The 16,593-nt window shown below is 40.6% G+C and overlaps 1 protein-coding gene across 1 annotated transcript; it reads left to right on the forward strand.

Moving 5' to 3' along the window:
• The first annotated feature begins 327 nt into the window (after positions 1 to 327).
• Positions 328 to 16,137, forward strand: SPACA1 (sperm acrosome associated 1). Its single transcript, XM_032183900.1, has 8 exons — positions 328 to 460; positions 3,564 to 3,620; positions 6,983 to 7,084; positions 7,464 to 7,570; positions 8,051 to 8,186; positions 14,568 to 14,712; positions 14,986 to 15,075; positions 16,035 to 16,137. Exons 1-8 carry the CDS (start codon positions 328 to 330, stop codon positions 16,135 to 16,137), a joined length of 873 nt encoding a protein of 290 aa, XP_032039791.1.
• Positions 16,138 to 16,593: the final 456 nt, after the last annotated feature.

Here is a 16,593-nt window from a genome sequence, read left to right on the forward strand (position 1 = left end):
TGAAAATGTTATTACTCAGGACCACCTCCAACAAGGAGACAACGGGGCACTACGCAGCCCACTGTTTATTTTATGAGAAAACCCTGCTGCAGCTGGGACTCAGGAGCTCAGTGTTTCTGTCAGACGTGACAGCAAAGCCAAGCATCCACACACCACCCCAGACTCCTTCAACACCCCACTGGGGCACCGAGCCGGGCACCTGACAGCTCCGGGGACATCTTTTGGGGTCGGCTCCCGGCCCTAAAGGCCGATCCGAGCCGTTCCGAGCCGTGCCGGGCCCCTTGTGACGCCTGGGCGGTGGCCGGGGCTGTGCTGTGGGGGGCGGCCATGGCGGGCGGCGCGGCCTTGCTCCTACTCCTGCTCCTGCCCATGGCCGCCGCCGAGCCCCCGGGGGCCGGGGACGATGGCGACTGGGAGGAGGAGGCGGTGGCCGAGCCCCGGGGCGGGCGGGTGCTGCCGGGTGAGGCGGGGAGAGGGCTTGGGGCGGCGGGGCAGGAGCTGCCAGGGCTGCCCGAGCCAGGCTGGGAGCGCTGGGCAAAGGGGATTGGGGTTTCTGCCCCCACGCCCCTATTGAGCTTCGCCTTGGGGCTCCACCAGCACCCGGCGAGAGCAACAGGGCATAGCATGCAGGCTGCTGGCATCTTTAGGAGGGCTTCTGTGGGATTTTTAAGCATTTATTGGGTTATTCCGCACGTCTTGCGGGATGTGGCTTGCAATTAAAACGCCATATATAACGGGAAGGACTTCTGTTCCACACGGGGTTTTACAAGGCGCCCAAATGTAGAGAGGAGCACAGGCTGCCTTTGCTGCGCTGGTACTAATTGCAGCCCCCTGACAGGAATGCAAATGCAGTTCCTTAGCACATTCTTATCTCAGCATGTGTGGGATTTACATGCATAACTCCTATTAATGCTAATGGCAGCGACGTACAGAATTCTCTTTGCATGGGGCTGACACTGTATTTTTATCTGAACCTGATGCAACTGGAAACAGCCATCTTATATAAGTGGGAAGATCTGTAGTTTCTTATGGGAAACTTACTTAAAATGTTGCCTCATTTTAAATGTGGGCAGGAAATACAAGCAAAGGGAGGAATACAAGCTTTGCATGGCAATGTGGATGGATGGTTCATAACGTTCATGGCATGTGTAGTGCCATAACATTCATATAAAAAATACTGTGTTGTCCAGAGAATTATCAGTGAATCGGTTTCTCTTGAAGTTTCTTTATGTTGTTTTTAAAATTTCACTAAATCAGAAATTTGATCAGAAATCAGGAGCACTGATTCATGACGGACTTGTTAATTTAGAACTAATCAGCTTCTACTAAAGTTTATCAGAGTATTTTTACTTAGACAGTACAGTATCTATTTTATTTAGAGCTCTTGTGCATCAGTTCATCATTCTGATTCTCTGGCAAAAATGTCATGTTATATGTTGTGATGCTCCTGCAGCCAGAAGCATCTTTAAAGGGCACCATGGTTGGTGTCCTACTCTATAACTGGGAGAAGTTTGCTTTCACTGGCATCAAAGTCCCTCAGCTTTCTATTAGTAATATCTGAAGTTTACTATCTCTGCTTGTTTACAAAGTTTTTTGTTTGTTTGTTTGTTTTTAGCTTGTGTCTGGATGGGAAATGACAGCTTCTCCTTTCAGATACAACACCCTGCCATGGCTACACTTAAATTGCCACATCCAAATTGAATTAACACCTACTTTCAGGGTGGAGGTTTGGGGTTTATCATAACCGGATACAAATTGTCAGAAATCTGCTGAGCTGAGAATTTGCACCATCTGAAGCTGTCCTAGCCCTCCCTCCTGCATTTTTGCGCACTTATATTTACTGTGCACACACAAACAAGCATATGTAATGTTGCACCAAGTTGAAAACAGGCATTTTAAAACAGGACGGTATTTAGACTGTAGACAGGATCCTTACATTACCCTCCTTCTTTGGGGTGCTGTGATTGTTGATATGAGACAGGACTGTTGAATGACTGTCCCATTGATTTAAAGAAGCAAAGGGAAACGTGATAGGACTTCCTATCATGGGTGGGGACTGTCTTCTAAAGTGATTATTTTGCAAGGCTCATTAGATAATGGCGTTTGAGGCCACACAAACTGTTTTACAAGTTGGTTCTGTTTTCATAGGATTCTAAATCTTAGCATTTTTCCTCATGCTTTGACTAAGGCTGGAGTCTTAGTTTAGCATTCAACTGGATAGTTAAGTTATTGCTTAAGGATTGTTCATACGCTAGAAGGCTGTTCTGACGAGCACGACTTATATGCTGAAATAAATGTCAGAACCATAGAGACAGTTAGAGATAACAGAAGAATAAGGTTTTGATGGCTCATTTATAATGTCGGGGAAAAAGAGTTCAGTATCAGTTTATCACTGTGGAGAATAGTGTGCTGCTGTAGTGTAAATCCTTTACAATGGGGGAATAAAGCTTCTATGTTTGCACATCACTGACGGGAAGAGAAATGGAACCATTCTGTTCGACCTGAGATATTTAAAGTTTTGGGTAGTGTGTGAAAAATGTAAATGTTGCCCAAAGATTTAATGGCAAGAAGTGATATATAAACTTACATTGCTGCACAGAAATAACGTTTTGTAAACATAAATCCTGAATATAAAAAACTGAGAGACAGCGAAGCAAACTTTACATTAGTAAGTATTTGTTAACAGAAAAAAATAATAATCTGAGTAGGCAGGACTGGCAATGCAGACTTGTAAAAACAGTCATAGTGACTTGCCTGTTCTCCTCACATTTGGAAGAACTGAAAAGACCTATTGCTTATTTAATGAATAATTTCCAAAGGTGCTTCACCAAGTTCCTCTGTGGAACAATTACTGCATCTCAGTATCCTTATAAACAAACATTCAAATTGCATGCTGTTAGGAATAAAATATATAATCCAGATTTGAATCCCAGATGGAGACGAGAACCTTTTGCTTCTGTACATTCTGTGAAATCCATTCTGTAACCTCAAAGTACCATAAAAAAATGGAAGGAACCCAATCACAGTGATTAAAAGCCCAGCACCTAATTAAAATACTGTACCTGGTTGACTCATCTTCGTGCTAGCTGTCTAAACCTGACCTTGAAGTGTGATGGGGAAAAAATCATGTGGCAAGGCTTACGTTAGCAAGAAAAAAAAAAAAAACAAAAAAAACACAAGGAAGTGAGTTGACTGAATATTGTTTAATGAAATTTTTTCTTAACTCTTTTCAAAGAAGACCTGTAATTTGCATAGGACCTAGACATGGCATTTTCCTGAGGAAGACAATTTAACATCATATGCTCATTTATAAGAAAAATACATTTTTTCCTCCTAAAGAATCATCTTAAGGTTTAAGTATGAATGCTATTCACACTGGATTTTATGATAAATTTTTCATAAATGTCTTGTTTTTCTGGTTTAGTTCATGAAAGCAAAAACGTTGGCAAATTTCACATTTCAGCTAAAAAGTAGTAAAGATTTCAAGGAATGAGTTTCCTGTTAATTAGGCATCTCTACCCCTGTCATTGTATTAAAGATGTAACTTTAGACTTTGTGTTCAGGTCTGAATGCCCTTGAGTCCATGGACCTAGAATTTGGAGTATGCACAGTTACATGTGGTAAGTAGCAAAGCAGATGAATAAAACATATTGTCCTTTGTTTTTTTGGGGAAAAAAAGTGCTAACTGTAGCAATTTAGCAGTTGTAATTTGCTTGCCCTCGTTCACCTCTCATTGGTTTCAATTGCCAATAACTATAATTAACAAAAACAATCAGGCTGATTGTCATTAGAAGTTTAGGTCAGATCTGTTGTTTTATTAAATTCACAGCCTGCAAGCTCCTATTTTAAACCAGTTCCCTACGTTTATTGGCACATGAGCTGCCTTCCCCAAAGTAACAATTTTCGCTATTTGTGAACATCTGTGAGATGTTCAGAAGATGAAAGATCTTCTGATGCTTCTCACAGATGTCTTCCCACATACAATATTGCCAAAAAAATTGCTTGCCTGCAGTAGCCTGTTCTGTATTCCACATTTATACAATTTATAAATCGTGCAACGGAGAGGAGAGGTATCATTCTGGAGTAGGAGGGGAGAGAGGAAAAATGAGTTGAGCCTTAGGAAGACATCTCTGTTTAGGGTGGTGATAGAATCTGCTGTGAGGTAGTAATTATAGCACTTAGGAAGCAGTCTTGAATCAGAAATGATACTTTTTTTTTTTTTTTTTTTTTCTGAACAATTTCTGCTTCTTGTAAGGCCATGGGAAAGAGAAAGAAGAGGTTTTGCCCCCATCAGTCTGAAGTTTTCTAGAGTATGCCTTCATATTTTTTCTTCAGCCACTTTTGATATTTCCAGTGACATAATTGCCTTGAGTGCTTCAGGGAACCTATTTCACATAGGATAATATGGTTTTAGAAGAAAAATAAAATATATTGCTTCTATATCTTTTAATATTTCCCTTTCCTCATAATTTCAAAGTTGGTTATATGTTTGGTATACCCATACTGAATATGTAGCCCCATACTCCCCATACCCCATGCTTTGAGGTACACATTTTTTGGATACTGAGAAACTGCTCTTTATGTCCCACACCTCTAGAAGACCTCTCAAATGTTCTTTGAGAATTTCAGTGAGTTTTGCCTCAGATCTTGGGTCCCTCAGAGTTAACATTTAACCCCTTTACTGTTGAAAATTATATACTGTTACTGAGAAAGCAGGAAATGAAAGCTCTGACAAAAAGAAAATAAGAAAAGGCATCATCTCATAGCTGGACTTCAACCCATGTTTGTAGCCCTTATTCTAGTCTGGGCTGTTCAATGCACAGAGTGTTGGTATGTTGAACGGCTGAAAGGTACCTTATTAGTTCTTCCAGTAAAACTGTGAGCCCTTTGTCTCCATCAACTTCTTTCTTACCCCTTAGGTTCATCTTTCTAGCCTTTTATATTTGTTGCTTTCTGAACTGGCACCACTGTCTTAATTTTCCCCAGTACCACTGTGGCTCAGATCCATTGCTTCTCTGTTCATAGTCCAGGTTTACAGAGATGTTGAAGCATAATTAAAACATGTTAATGATGTCTTGTCATATCTGCCTTGGTTCTGCATTACTCTCTCCGTGGTCTTGCTGTTTTGGCCACTGTTGCCTCTAGATTTCTCTCATAGCTGCTGTTTTTCAGTTCTCTGTGGGTCACTCTCCCTGCCCCCCCAGTCTGTTAATTTACATTTTTCCAAGGTGAACTTCATTTAGATCACATATTTTTCCTGCATCCAGATCACTTTTTCTGCTAGGTTAACTTGGGTGACTTGGTGAAGTTAAGACTTCATTTGTTAGAGCATCTCAGTAGATTAATTTCATCAGCATTGGAAGCTACAAAGAAAAGGTAGAGAAAGGAAACATGGGAGTGAAAGAAAAGAAGCTGTCCAAAAGGAAGAAGCAGAGGAGTGCTAAGAGAACTTCCAGATCTCATTAAAAGAGCTTTTTTCATCAACCTTTTGAGTGTGATATACTTCCCCAATTTTAATATTGCAGTAGATAAGACACGGGGAGGTTTTTTCCTGATGAATGTGATTACAGTTAGCCCAGCACCCAGATTTTATCAAGCCATCCTTTTGGATTTTCATAGGTTCCCTGTCGTTTTCGTTAGCTAAAAAAAACCTACATGGCCCTGAAGAAAGAGGAATGCCTTTAATAAAAGTGTCAGTTCATTGCCATTTACACCTCTGTCTCCGCATCCATGAGATGAGACATTCTCTGGAGTGGAGAACGATCCTCGTTTTGTGTCATTTTCAGTAAGTGGTGTTGTCTCCCTCTGTCACTTGAAGTACTGTTTCACGAGGAACATGACATCTCTGAAACGCTCTGAAATCCATCGGTTTATATAATACACACTTAAGGAAGGCATAGGCTTCGTAAATGCAATATTCAAACCAATTTCCCGTTTATTATTATACTGCAAGGAGGGAGGGGGGTTAACTCTCCTCTTTCCATGCCTGTTAGTAAACAAAATACTTCTGGAAAAAATGGCAAAGCCTTCTTCTGTTTACTGGGCCTAAACATATTATTCCTGCCTCCCCCACAAGCTATGTCATTCCAGTGAACTGTGTACACACAGTTTGGCAAAAACAATTAGAGCACTTGTTTTGAATTTGTTCGTAATTGTTAAAATGAGGATGTTCCCATTGAAATCCTGATAACGAGACCGAACATTTTCTGCCTACCTGAACACAGTGTTGGAATTTTCCTATACACGTTTGTGACGGGTTGTCTCCTGATCTTTGTCTTCATTAGGAACCTCCACGTTGCAGGTGGAGTCCTGGTCAACCCTTGTTGTCACCTATTCCTCATACGAAGCCCTGTGTTATGGACCACTAGGCTCTTGGAGGCTTAATTCCAGAGTCTCTTGGAGGAACTCCAGTATCATGGGCTGGTGCTCACCATTAAGGCTCCCCAGTCCCAGTCCCAATCCCAGGAGGTTTTAGAGGCATTGGTTTCTGTTGACCTTGGTGGGAGCAGAAGACACTCAGACAGTCACAAGACTGGAGGCAGACTGAGTTGGCAAGCTGTACAGTGTACTCTGTGCCATCTGATTTGAGCATGTAAAGGCCAGGAGCCCGAAAGCTTTGATATTTAAAGTGAATTAACTGTTTTGCAGAACATACATTAGCTTCCTTTCAAATTCTTTCTCTGTAAGGAAAGTTCTGAATTCATATTGAATTCTTTTTCTGACACATAGGGACGTGATGATGCTAAGGATCTGGCTCCCTGTGGTGCAGAGCCTGACAGACGTAGATGTTGTCTCAAAATCTTAGATACCCACATGGGATGGCTGTAGCAGGCACTCTGAGAAGATCTGTTTTTCCTGGTGTTTGGTAGATACATCATAGTAACATCCAGGATGAAGAAAGAGAAAGCAAACACTTTATGGAGAAGATGAAGAAGTGCAGAGAATAAGATTTTTATTTATTTTTATTTTTTTTTCCCCAAAGGGATTGGCATCCGAGAAGTTCTGTTAATGAATGGATGCCCTGGGGGTGAAACAAAATGTATTGTCGGTGTGGAGGAATGCCACGGGCCGGTGGACTGTGGATGTAAGTAGAACACTGCGATACAGCAATCAAAAGCAAATAAGTTGATTCAAAGAAAACATCCTTATTCTTTGTGAGTGTGGAGGAAGTGGAATGAATTGATTGTATCCCACCCTCCAATTACCCTGCTAAGCAGCCTGGTAATGTTTAAGATCTCATTTCTGAACCGATGTGCATTTGGTTTCCAGCCCCTGTAAAATACCATTTTTCTGCTATTAGCTTAGTTCCAGATATTTCACCAAGCAAAAACAGAATTTGAAGTAATTTTAAGGGAGAAGATAATTTCGAAGTAACATTTTGTGGTTTGAAGAATTACGAGCTTGATGGTCTGTACCAAGATGTTTCGTATAGTTGAATATACCTATTAAAATTCCTCCTCTAGTGGGAAGACCAATTTCTGAGAACTCGAAAAGCGTGGTGATGACTTGTATTTATATACCTCCTGAAAATCGATTTAAATATGTTTGGAAGATCTTAGCTCCAAACAAGGTGAGTAATTGCACCCCACTTTGTGCAGAAAAATGGCATGCTGGATGTGTTTATTACATACACCATATGAAATGGCCAGATGCCTGTGCTGATTACTTCCTTTGCTGTCACAATGCAAATAAGCCCTGATTTCTCACTGGCGATTTGGTAATACAAGGGCTTAATTGGCTTTGCACCTTTATGCAGCATCAATTTCCTCTTTATGTAAGGGAGACAATAATTTTAGAGAATACTGTTTCTTTACTCTTATTTTAGAGAAATTGGGCCCAGTGACTGGTGAGTGATTACATGTTAGCAAGTCACAACCACATTGCCCTTCCCAGTTGTTCAAGGAGGTGCTGTAGAGGTGGGAGGAATTTTCCCAGGGTCTGAGAGGTCCTGACAGGCTGAAAACTGATGGAGTAGAATGAGCACTTTTCTGTGAGTATATTTGAAAAGAGACAAACCATTTTTTTTTAATTTTCTTTTGCATATGGATAGACAGCACACATTCTTCCCAATGATTCAGCTGTTATGGAAGTGCGCAGAGATACGCATCCAATTACTTACCAGTGTGAAACTCAAGGAAATGAAAGTGTAATTGCCTCCGTAAAATACACAGTGCACGCAACAACTGGTAAGCTTGTAGAGACACTTACAGACCTCTAGTGTTATGGCCTTGTGTTTGTTATGTGGCATTCAATCATCATAGGATTGCACGTCACCGGTAGCATATAGGCAGGAGCTTGTGTGCTGTGGTAATGACTGTCGTGAAATGCAGGCCAGTGAAAGAGACATAAAAAAGGAGATGACAGATTGGGAGTGAAGAGGTTGTTTGTGGTAAAAATGAGTATTTTCTTTACCTTGGTAAAATCTCAAGCTAAATAAGGAGGTTCTCCTATTACCTACTCATTTGTTGCAGCAACCAACTTGGTTAACACAGACTTATTCTTGTCTCACTGAGCTACGTAAAACCAGCAGCACGCTGGGCAGTTCTGCAGGTAAGTCTCCTTTCCACTTCAGTACTGAAGCTGGAAAACAACCTTTTGTGTTTTCACTTTTAGCTGCCATCTGGAATTTGCTTACGCACAATATATTTCGGGAAGCTTAACATTGAAAAGAATACCTGGTGAAACAGTTCCCCAGTAACATCTTTCTCCCCTCCTCTGCTAATGGGATGTTTGCTGACTCCATCAGGAAAGCTTTTTTCCTTTCTCTTCAGTACGATGGGTTATTTATTTCCTGCGTGTCTCCTGAGGTTCTTTCTGCCATTGTACAGTAATGAGGAATTTATTTTCTAAATCCATCTGCTAGTCACAAAACACCCAAATCTTTGATTATATCCATTTGCTTTCGTTTTCTTTTTATTATTTTCTTCTCCCACTATTCAGTTTCTACATTTCTTTTTGTACAAAGAGGAAGTTTCCTTTTTGAGACCTGAATTAGCAGAGCACATAATCTGTTTTAGTTTTAAACATGCAAATAGTCCCATTGACTTGAGTTGGTGAGTCATCAATAGGACGACTCACGCTCTTGAATTTAAACTGTGATTAAGTCCTTTTGGTGAAAAGTGGTCAGATGAAACCCATCCAACAGATGATCTACTGAGAACTTCTTACAAGGTTTGAGGCTGTTGGTTCAGAAACTATTTATGACTAGACAGAAATATGGAGAAGACAAAATCTAAGGTTTATTAGGAGTAATTTAGGCATGTTTAGTAATTTAGGAGTGGATTGTCATGATTAGTGACAGATTAGCTTCCTTTAGGTTTGTAGAGGTATTTAGATATCCAAGAGTTTCTGGGCTTTACTTCCCCAAGAGTGCTACTGTTTGGACTTCTGATGTTATTAGCTCTTAATCAGGTACATGGAAAGAGTTATCAGCAGAAGTTTTGATTGAGAATGTACTAAGGTTTTCATCATGTAGGTCTAGTTTTGTTGTCTGTAGATGGTCAGAAATCTAGTGAGTTCAGAATACTGTCAATTAAAGTTGGCAAACTAAAATAGAGCTGGATGGTAGGAAACAAAGACAAAAACTAGGACACCTTACCTCCTGCCTCTTTTTTCCCAAGCTCAACTTCACTGCTCATTCCTGGTTCTTGTACTCCCTGAGCACCACAGGAGGATGGGGAATGGGAGGTTGTGGTCAGTCCATAACAGTTCCTCTGTGCTACTCTTTCCTCCTCCCACTTTTCCCCTATGGGTCTACCATAGGCCACAGTCCTTCAGGGTAAACCTGGCCCAGCATGGGCTCTTCAAGGGTTGTATTTCCTTCAGGGAATCTCCGCCTGCTCTGACATGGGATGCTACACAGGCTGCTGTGTAGATATCTGCTACAGTATGGTCTTCCATGGGCTGCAGGGGAATCTACTCTGTTGCCTGGAGCACCTCCTCACCTCCTTCTTCCCTGAGCTTGGTGCCCTGTGTATTTTTACCTCCTAATTTTTTATTTTCAATTTTTTTGCCACCAACTGAGATGATTCTGATCACTTCTCAGGGTCACTCAGATGAATAAGCTTAAGTCTGTATTTTGTCTTTCTCATCACCTCGAACCCTGCCTATTCTGTCCCACAGATACATTTCGTTGTGATAGTGCCAGAACTGCAGAATGGGGCCAAGGAAGTGGAACTATGCTTGCTTAGTGGCTGTTATTTCTTCTTGACACTTTGCTAGAGAGAAAGACTTGAGGTGGTCAGCAGAGCTAAAAATAATCAAGACAGCTGATAAGGAGTAAATGTATTTCCTTTGGTCTCATCCTTCGTCCTCTCTCTAGTGCTCTGTTGTTTTACTTGTGTGAACAGCAGTAGTCAGATTGAGAAAAATATCCGAGAACCTGACCCCAAAGACAACACTTGAAAATACATAGCATGACACTCTGCTTCAGATTTTGATGCATGTGAAGTGGGGAGGATGTGTTGCAAAAAGACAGGCAAAGCCTTAAATGAATGTGGCTATATTTGCCACGTGGCAAAACTTCTTATGAATTGATTTTCATACCATGCACGGAGAACTTCCATGTGTCCTTTACCGATGATCACTGCTCTTCTCAGTGACCTTTTGTTGAAAAACAGTAATGACCTTTTTGTTTGAGTGAGTGGTCTTTAGTAATTTGCCTCTTCCCTTTGTTTGCAAAACTGTTCAGACTGATGCCTTTTTGTCTTTTACACCAAGAGAAAGGTAACAAAGATGTGCTTTATCTTCAAAAATATTGAGATCTGTGCAAGGAAAATCCCATCTTTAATAACTGACATTTCTTTACGTCCTTCTTACTAAATCACGACCCTGGAGTACAGTAGAGGGTCTTGTTTCACACTCCCACCCATTACGTTGTTGGGTGTTTTGCGAAGACTTTGGAGCTGGAAGGCAGTTTGTTCATATTTACTAATAATAGTGCTGTGAGGAGGGAGGAAGGACTTTGCAAGGGAGGAATGTGAGAGCAGAGAATGATCCTAATCACCACGCTGTGTGAAGGGTGTCAGCCTTCTGCGATCCCAGCTGTGCCCCCAGCTCCACGCTTCCCATGGGCGGAGGAGCGAGTCGGTCTGTGTGTGTGTGCTGCTTCTGTGGAGAAGATGCAGGCAATGGTGTTAACTGTTTCAGAGGCCATTCCAGGCCCCACTTCTCTTTTGTTTGTTTCCTGATAATGGCTTCAATGCCAGAGCTTCCTTTAGAGGCAGAAGCCACATTGCTGTGATGGGTTACTGTACAAACGCATGACCAGTATTACTGTGTTGTCCTTGCGTTTGCACAGAAATGACATGGGGAATCCCAGTGCCCGAGTGTAACAGTGTGGATCCTCTGTGTGTGTGTTTCTGTGTGCAGTCCTGCTCATGCATCCATGCATTTTTAATATGTAGGAGAAGTCTTAGAGATAATCTGGAAGGGAAACAGAAAAAGCTATGCATCATCATTATATTAAGGGGAAAACATAGTCTGCAGAGGCAGAATCTCACTGCCCTCTGCCAAACTGATACATGCTTTCTGGATCCGAAAACTGGTGGAAAGAACTTGTGTTGGCTGCTGGACCATATACACAATTGGTTGAGCAGCTGCTTATAGATGGAACACTGCTATACAGTTGACATCATGATCTAGGAGGAACCCCAGCTCACTGAAAAACCTGGGGGAAGAAGAGGATGAAGAGGAATGGTGCTGCTGGCAGAGCTAGTGGTGTTTCCTTTTGATAGGAATAGTGCAGAAGACATGTTGTAGCAGGAGACAATCTGCTTGAAACAAGTGGGTATGCTATCAATCTCTTCTTGTTCTGTAAAACCCTAGAAAATTTCCAGTGGAGGTACATACAACTTTATGAATCTCTTTACAATGCAATTGTGGAATATATAATAGTGTTTTTCTTCATCATTCTTAAGGGCAAAGTAGTCCGCAGACCTGCAGCGAGCTATAGACTTCAAGTTGAATGTCACTGAACTAAACCTCACATGTTTAAAAAATAGTTGTTCTTCCTACTTGTATTAAGCAAGAGGATTTTTTCTTTTAAGAAAGCTGATGTAAATATGTCTTTTTAACCTTTTCTGTTAGCTGAAGATGTTTCTAAGGCATATTCTGGCTGCAGCAAAATTCTCACTGCCCAATTGGGAATGTTGCCTGGACTTTAGGAGTGCAGTCAGGGGCTTAAAAGTGCTCCTGATGTGAATCAGTTTTTGCTCATTGTAAAACAGCTTATCGGGAAGCTGCTTTTTGGTCTGTTTCCTGTTTGCATTTTAAATGTGTGTTTACTTGGAAGGAACTCCCTCTGTATTATCAGTTTGTCTCTTGAGCAGTTCTAGATCTTGACTACTGGAAGAATTTCCTGCCTAGGAAGAAAACGAGTAGATCAGCAGTGGATAAGAGAAAGTTTGTTTTCCTCTTCAGTGGGCTCTTGTTACAGCCTGTAAAAAGAGGTATTCTTAGAGGTCTAAATTCACATTTTGTCAAGGGGAAAAATACATTACATTAATGAAATTGCAAAATCAAAGATAGTTTTCATTAATGTCCATTCCACACAACTGCATGTAATTCTAAAAAGACCATCCAGTCATTGAAATAAATTAGCCTAAGAGCAATGAGCTCTGCACTGTGTGAAAACCCCAGTATTTAGACTTACCATGCATGATATTCTAAGCTGGTTCACCATTCTTATATGTCTTGTATCCTGCAGAAAGATCAGGAGAATCCTATAGGCAAGCTGCGGTTTAAGAATGTCAACAAATTCTGTGATGCAGGAGAAACAAAACTCAAATAGTGTGATGGAAGAGTTGCTTAGATACTACAGTGATGACAGTGGCACAAGAGCTTCTATAGGAATAGCAACGCAATGGAAATAGAAATGGTTTTCCTGCAGTCATTCTGCTACAGAGAATACCGACCAGTGTAAGAAGAATTTAGTGTATCAGGGAGCAATGAGATGCCACATTATAGTTCTAGAAACTCCTATCAGGGAAAATGAAAGAAAATTAAGGTTGGCCTGTGTAGAGTTGTCAAACCTGGAGGGATCTGGAAATATGCACTATAGTTCATTGTTTTGGCTGAAGGTTGTTGAACAAGTTCAATTAAATCTCAGACCAAGGTGACTGGGTTTGGTTTCCAGGCATTTCTTTATCCAGGGTCAAAAAACAGATGGGAGAAATTGGTTGACTGTCTTCATCATTCAGCATTTTCCACTCTTCCTGGATTTGTTAGAGTCATCTCCTAACTGCTATCTTTGGTCCTAGGTAAACAGCTAAACTAATGATAGGGCCATTGGTTTCCTTCAAAATATTCCAAGGTCTAACAGGTTGTAGCATTGCAGAATGCATTTCTACTTGAAATCCTTGCTACATTTTTCACTTCTCATCTTCATACAGCTGCTCCTCGCTATGTGTTTCTGGGCCGTGCAGAACAACTCCTTTCCGTGCTCAGTGGCTATTTGCTTTAAATAAAGGCAGCGCAGACCTAGATAGAGACAGGGAGCTGAAAAGCAGCGTTTAAGTTATTGAATCCATTTCTTTGTTAGCATAATCTCTTTCTGCTTCATTATTATTGTTAGTATTGCAGCAATTAATGTTGTTAGCATTCTCCTGTACCACAGTGGTGCCTTGGTGCCTCAGTTGTGGATGACAGAGCACCTGGTACCCGGCGCAGAACAAAGAAGTCAGCCTGCCTTGGGCCGCAGACGGTCTGTGCTAATTCTTGTCTCTCTGTCATTCATTTATCTTACTTGAACATGTCTTGAAATCTTACATTAAAGCATCTCCCAAAGCAAAAGCATTGTTGTATCAGTCATTCTTAACAAGTACTAAATAGATAAATTTTCCTCTCCTTGATTTTTTTTCCTTGTTGGTCTTTAGGAACTGCAGTCCCTTGTGTTACACAGCTATAGGTAGTATTCTGAGAGCTGTCCCACTGTGACTAACACTGAGATTAGCTTGTGTATATGTGTGTAGTGAAAGCCCTTGCGTACTGTCAATGTTTTGGCTAGTTATTTCCTGACAAAATATGGCTTTCCAAGGTCTGATCTTTAGGTCTGTCACTTAAAACAGTAGGTCTTCTTGGATGTTAAGAGTGGAAAGAGAGGGATTCTTCCAGCCAGATATAGATGTTTGCATCTGAGCTCTGTATCCAGACTCCTTTACAGTTAGTGGAATGTTACTGATGAATCACAAAGTATTTTGTCTTGTGCTGGATGCCTAAATCAAGTCAATGAAAGGTAGCTTGGAAGTGCCAGTTCCTCTCCAAAGTCTATAGAGAAAACCTAAGACAGCTATCACAAGCATCTACATAGTGAACTATCTTAAGTGAGATGTGTTCCGCTCCACATGCCTTGATGTCCATTTCTTTGCATCTTTTTTGGTTAGATGCAAAGAAGGTATAAAATGTTACTATTTTGACTTCTGATTTCATAAAGGCATGAAGGCTGTAAAAGATGTCAGAAAGGTAAAGAATAAAATCCTGTTCCTTCTCATTTCTGTTCATGACATTAAAAGCCTGATTCATCTGAAAATTTGAACATAATAATGACCATCTTTTTTTTTTTTCTTCAGAGCACCAAACAAAACAATCAGGGAGAATAGAAACAGGACAATCAAGGAAAAAAAAGGCAGATGCCATTCTGGTGTTTTGCCTGGTAACTGGAATCATTTTCACCCTCGGCGTGATCTTTGCCATCATCTTTATAATTCTTCACTGGTAGGTGGACAGCACACAATATGATTTATGTGTTACTTGATCAAAATACGGTATTACCGATGACAAACATGACCTGGGGTGAACTATTTAAGTTTCTCTATAGTTTAATATTTGTGTTGCCAGTAAAGAAAACATGAACAAGCTTCTGGAGATCAGGCAGAAGTACTTTACAAAGCAGTTACAGTGACTGTTAATGGGAGGGAAATGTTTAGAGCAATTTTTGTAAACCTACTTAAATGTGCGGTTTTGTTTGATTCTTTTTTTCCATTTCAGGGCAATTGTAAAAGCTGTTTTGGGATCAAAAAATGGGCAAGATGACACGTTCGAAAGGCTGACCAACAAAAGTTCACAGAGTGACATGTAGTAAGTAGCATCCCGCTCAGGGTCAGCATTTCTTTTTGGAGGAATTGGGGTCCGCACCTGCAACTACAGTGTTCTCACCATCTGCATTAGCCAAAATACAAGAAGTGCCAGAGCCATCACTCACGGAGAATGAAGTACAGAAGTCCTTCCAGCAGTGGCATAAGGAACAGAATTAGAGAAAAAAAGAACAATCAGATTATGCAGGAACAGGATATAAGAAAGATTAATAGATGCTTGGAATACTGGTTTAAAACCAGTATAATAAATAAATAAAATAATATAAACAAATAAAATACTTTTTATAATTCATTCACTGTTTTGGATTACTGAACTTTAAATAAAATGTGCAAAAATACTCCTATTTTAAGGTGGACATCACTTCCAGGTGATATAATAGTGTGAGCACCTCTGAACTGGAAAACCAAACCCAAATTTTTGTGCAGATATTGAAACCAGTTTATTTAACACCTCTGAAATTGGTGGTGATGTTAATCTACACTGCATGAAATGGGGCACATAGTCTAGGCAAGGACTATTTTTTTGTAAAATGCTCCTTATCTCCCTGGTGGTGCTCAAGTATGCAGTCACTGTAATCCAGTGTCTTCTAGACATAATAGGATAGTGTGTTTTGTTAGGGAAGATGCATGAAAGGTGTTGCATAAGCTTCATTAATTTTTTACCTTCACATTTGCACATGTAACCATTTCTGCCATCAAGGGCACCAAAGTGTGTGAACAGAAGAGTAGTCCCCTGGGTTCAGACCAAGGGTTCGTCTACCTCAATCAAATCAATGGACAAAAAAGGATGTGAAGGGAAGAGTACAAAAACAAGACAAGGTTGTGTGGTGTTTTCTCCATGTATTCTTCCAGCCCCCAGCCACTTACATTTTTTCTAAATCAGACTCAATTTGTAAGCAGGTAGAAATCTTGAGTGGACTTCTTTTCCATTACTTTGTTCAGTGTCCCCTTGTACTTACGTAAGCTTCTGTCGCATCGAACATCCTCTGATGAGGAGATCCAGAGCATAGAAACGTCTTTTGTCCATTTTGAACCCACTTCCTGATAGCTTCATTTGTTGCTCCTGACTTCTTGAAAGGGCAGTGAACTGTCAACTGGTACTATCCTCTCCCTGAAGGGGACTGTTCTCTAGGTCTCTAACATATTCCCTGGTTATTTTCGTTCTAGCTGAATAGTGTAAGTTTTCTAAGTGATCCTTCATCCTGAAGCTGTGCCATTCCTCTGACCATCCTTGCTGACCTTCTTTAACTATCCTCAATTATGTGATTGTCGTGTTTATGAAGGTGCTTTCTATTTGTGTAAAACATTGTTTGATGCAAGTAAAAAAAAAAAAAAAAAAAAAAAGGAGCAGATAACATATTGAAAAATGGACTGCAGAGTGATTAAAATATTTAATAGATTTTATGATTGATTTTTTTCTTTGGTAGAAACTCTGAAAAGAGGCCAAATATTGAGAACTCCAGGTTAAAGAATACTTCACAGTAAAGAACATTGAAAAAAA

The sequence above is a fragment of the Aythya fuligula genome, chromosome 3 (assembly GCF_009819795.1).
Source record: "Aythya fuligula isolate bAytFul2 chromosome 3, bAytFul2.pri, whole genome shotgun sequence".
Taxonomy (NCBI): Eukaryota; Metazoa; Chordata; class Aves; order Anseriformes; family Anatidae; genus Aythya; species Aythya fuligula.

What these genes read in the sequence shown, in the direction of transcription:
- SPACA1 (XM_032183900.1), top strand. Translation starts at nt 328, where the DNA reads ATGGCGGGCGGCGCGGCCTTGCTCCTACTCCTGCTCCTGCCCATGGCC. An exon ending in CGGGCCGGTGGACTGTGGAT is followed by an intron (nt 7,085 to 7,463) that starts GTAAGTAGAACA and finishes TTCCTCCTCTAG; the next exon opens with TGGGAAGACCAATTTCTGAG. An exon ending in CACAGTGCACGCAACAACTG is followed by an intron (nt 8,187 to 14,567) that starts GTAAGCTTGTAG and finishes TTTTTTCTTCAG; the next exon opens with AGCACCAAACAAAACAATCA.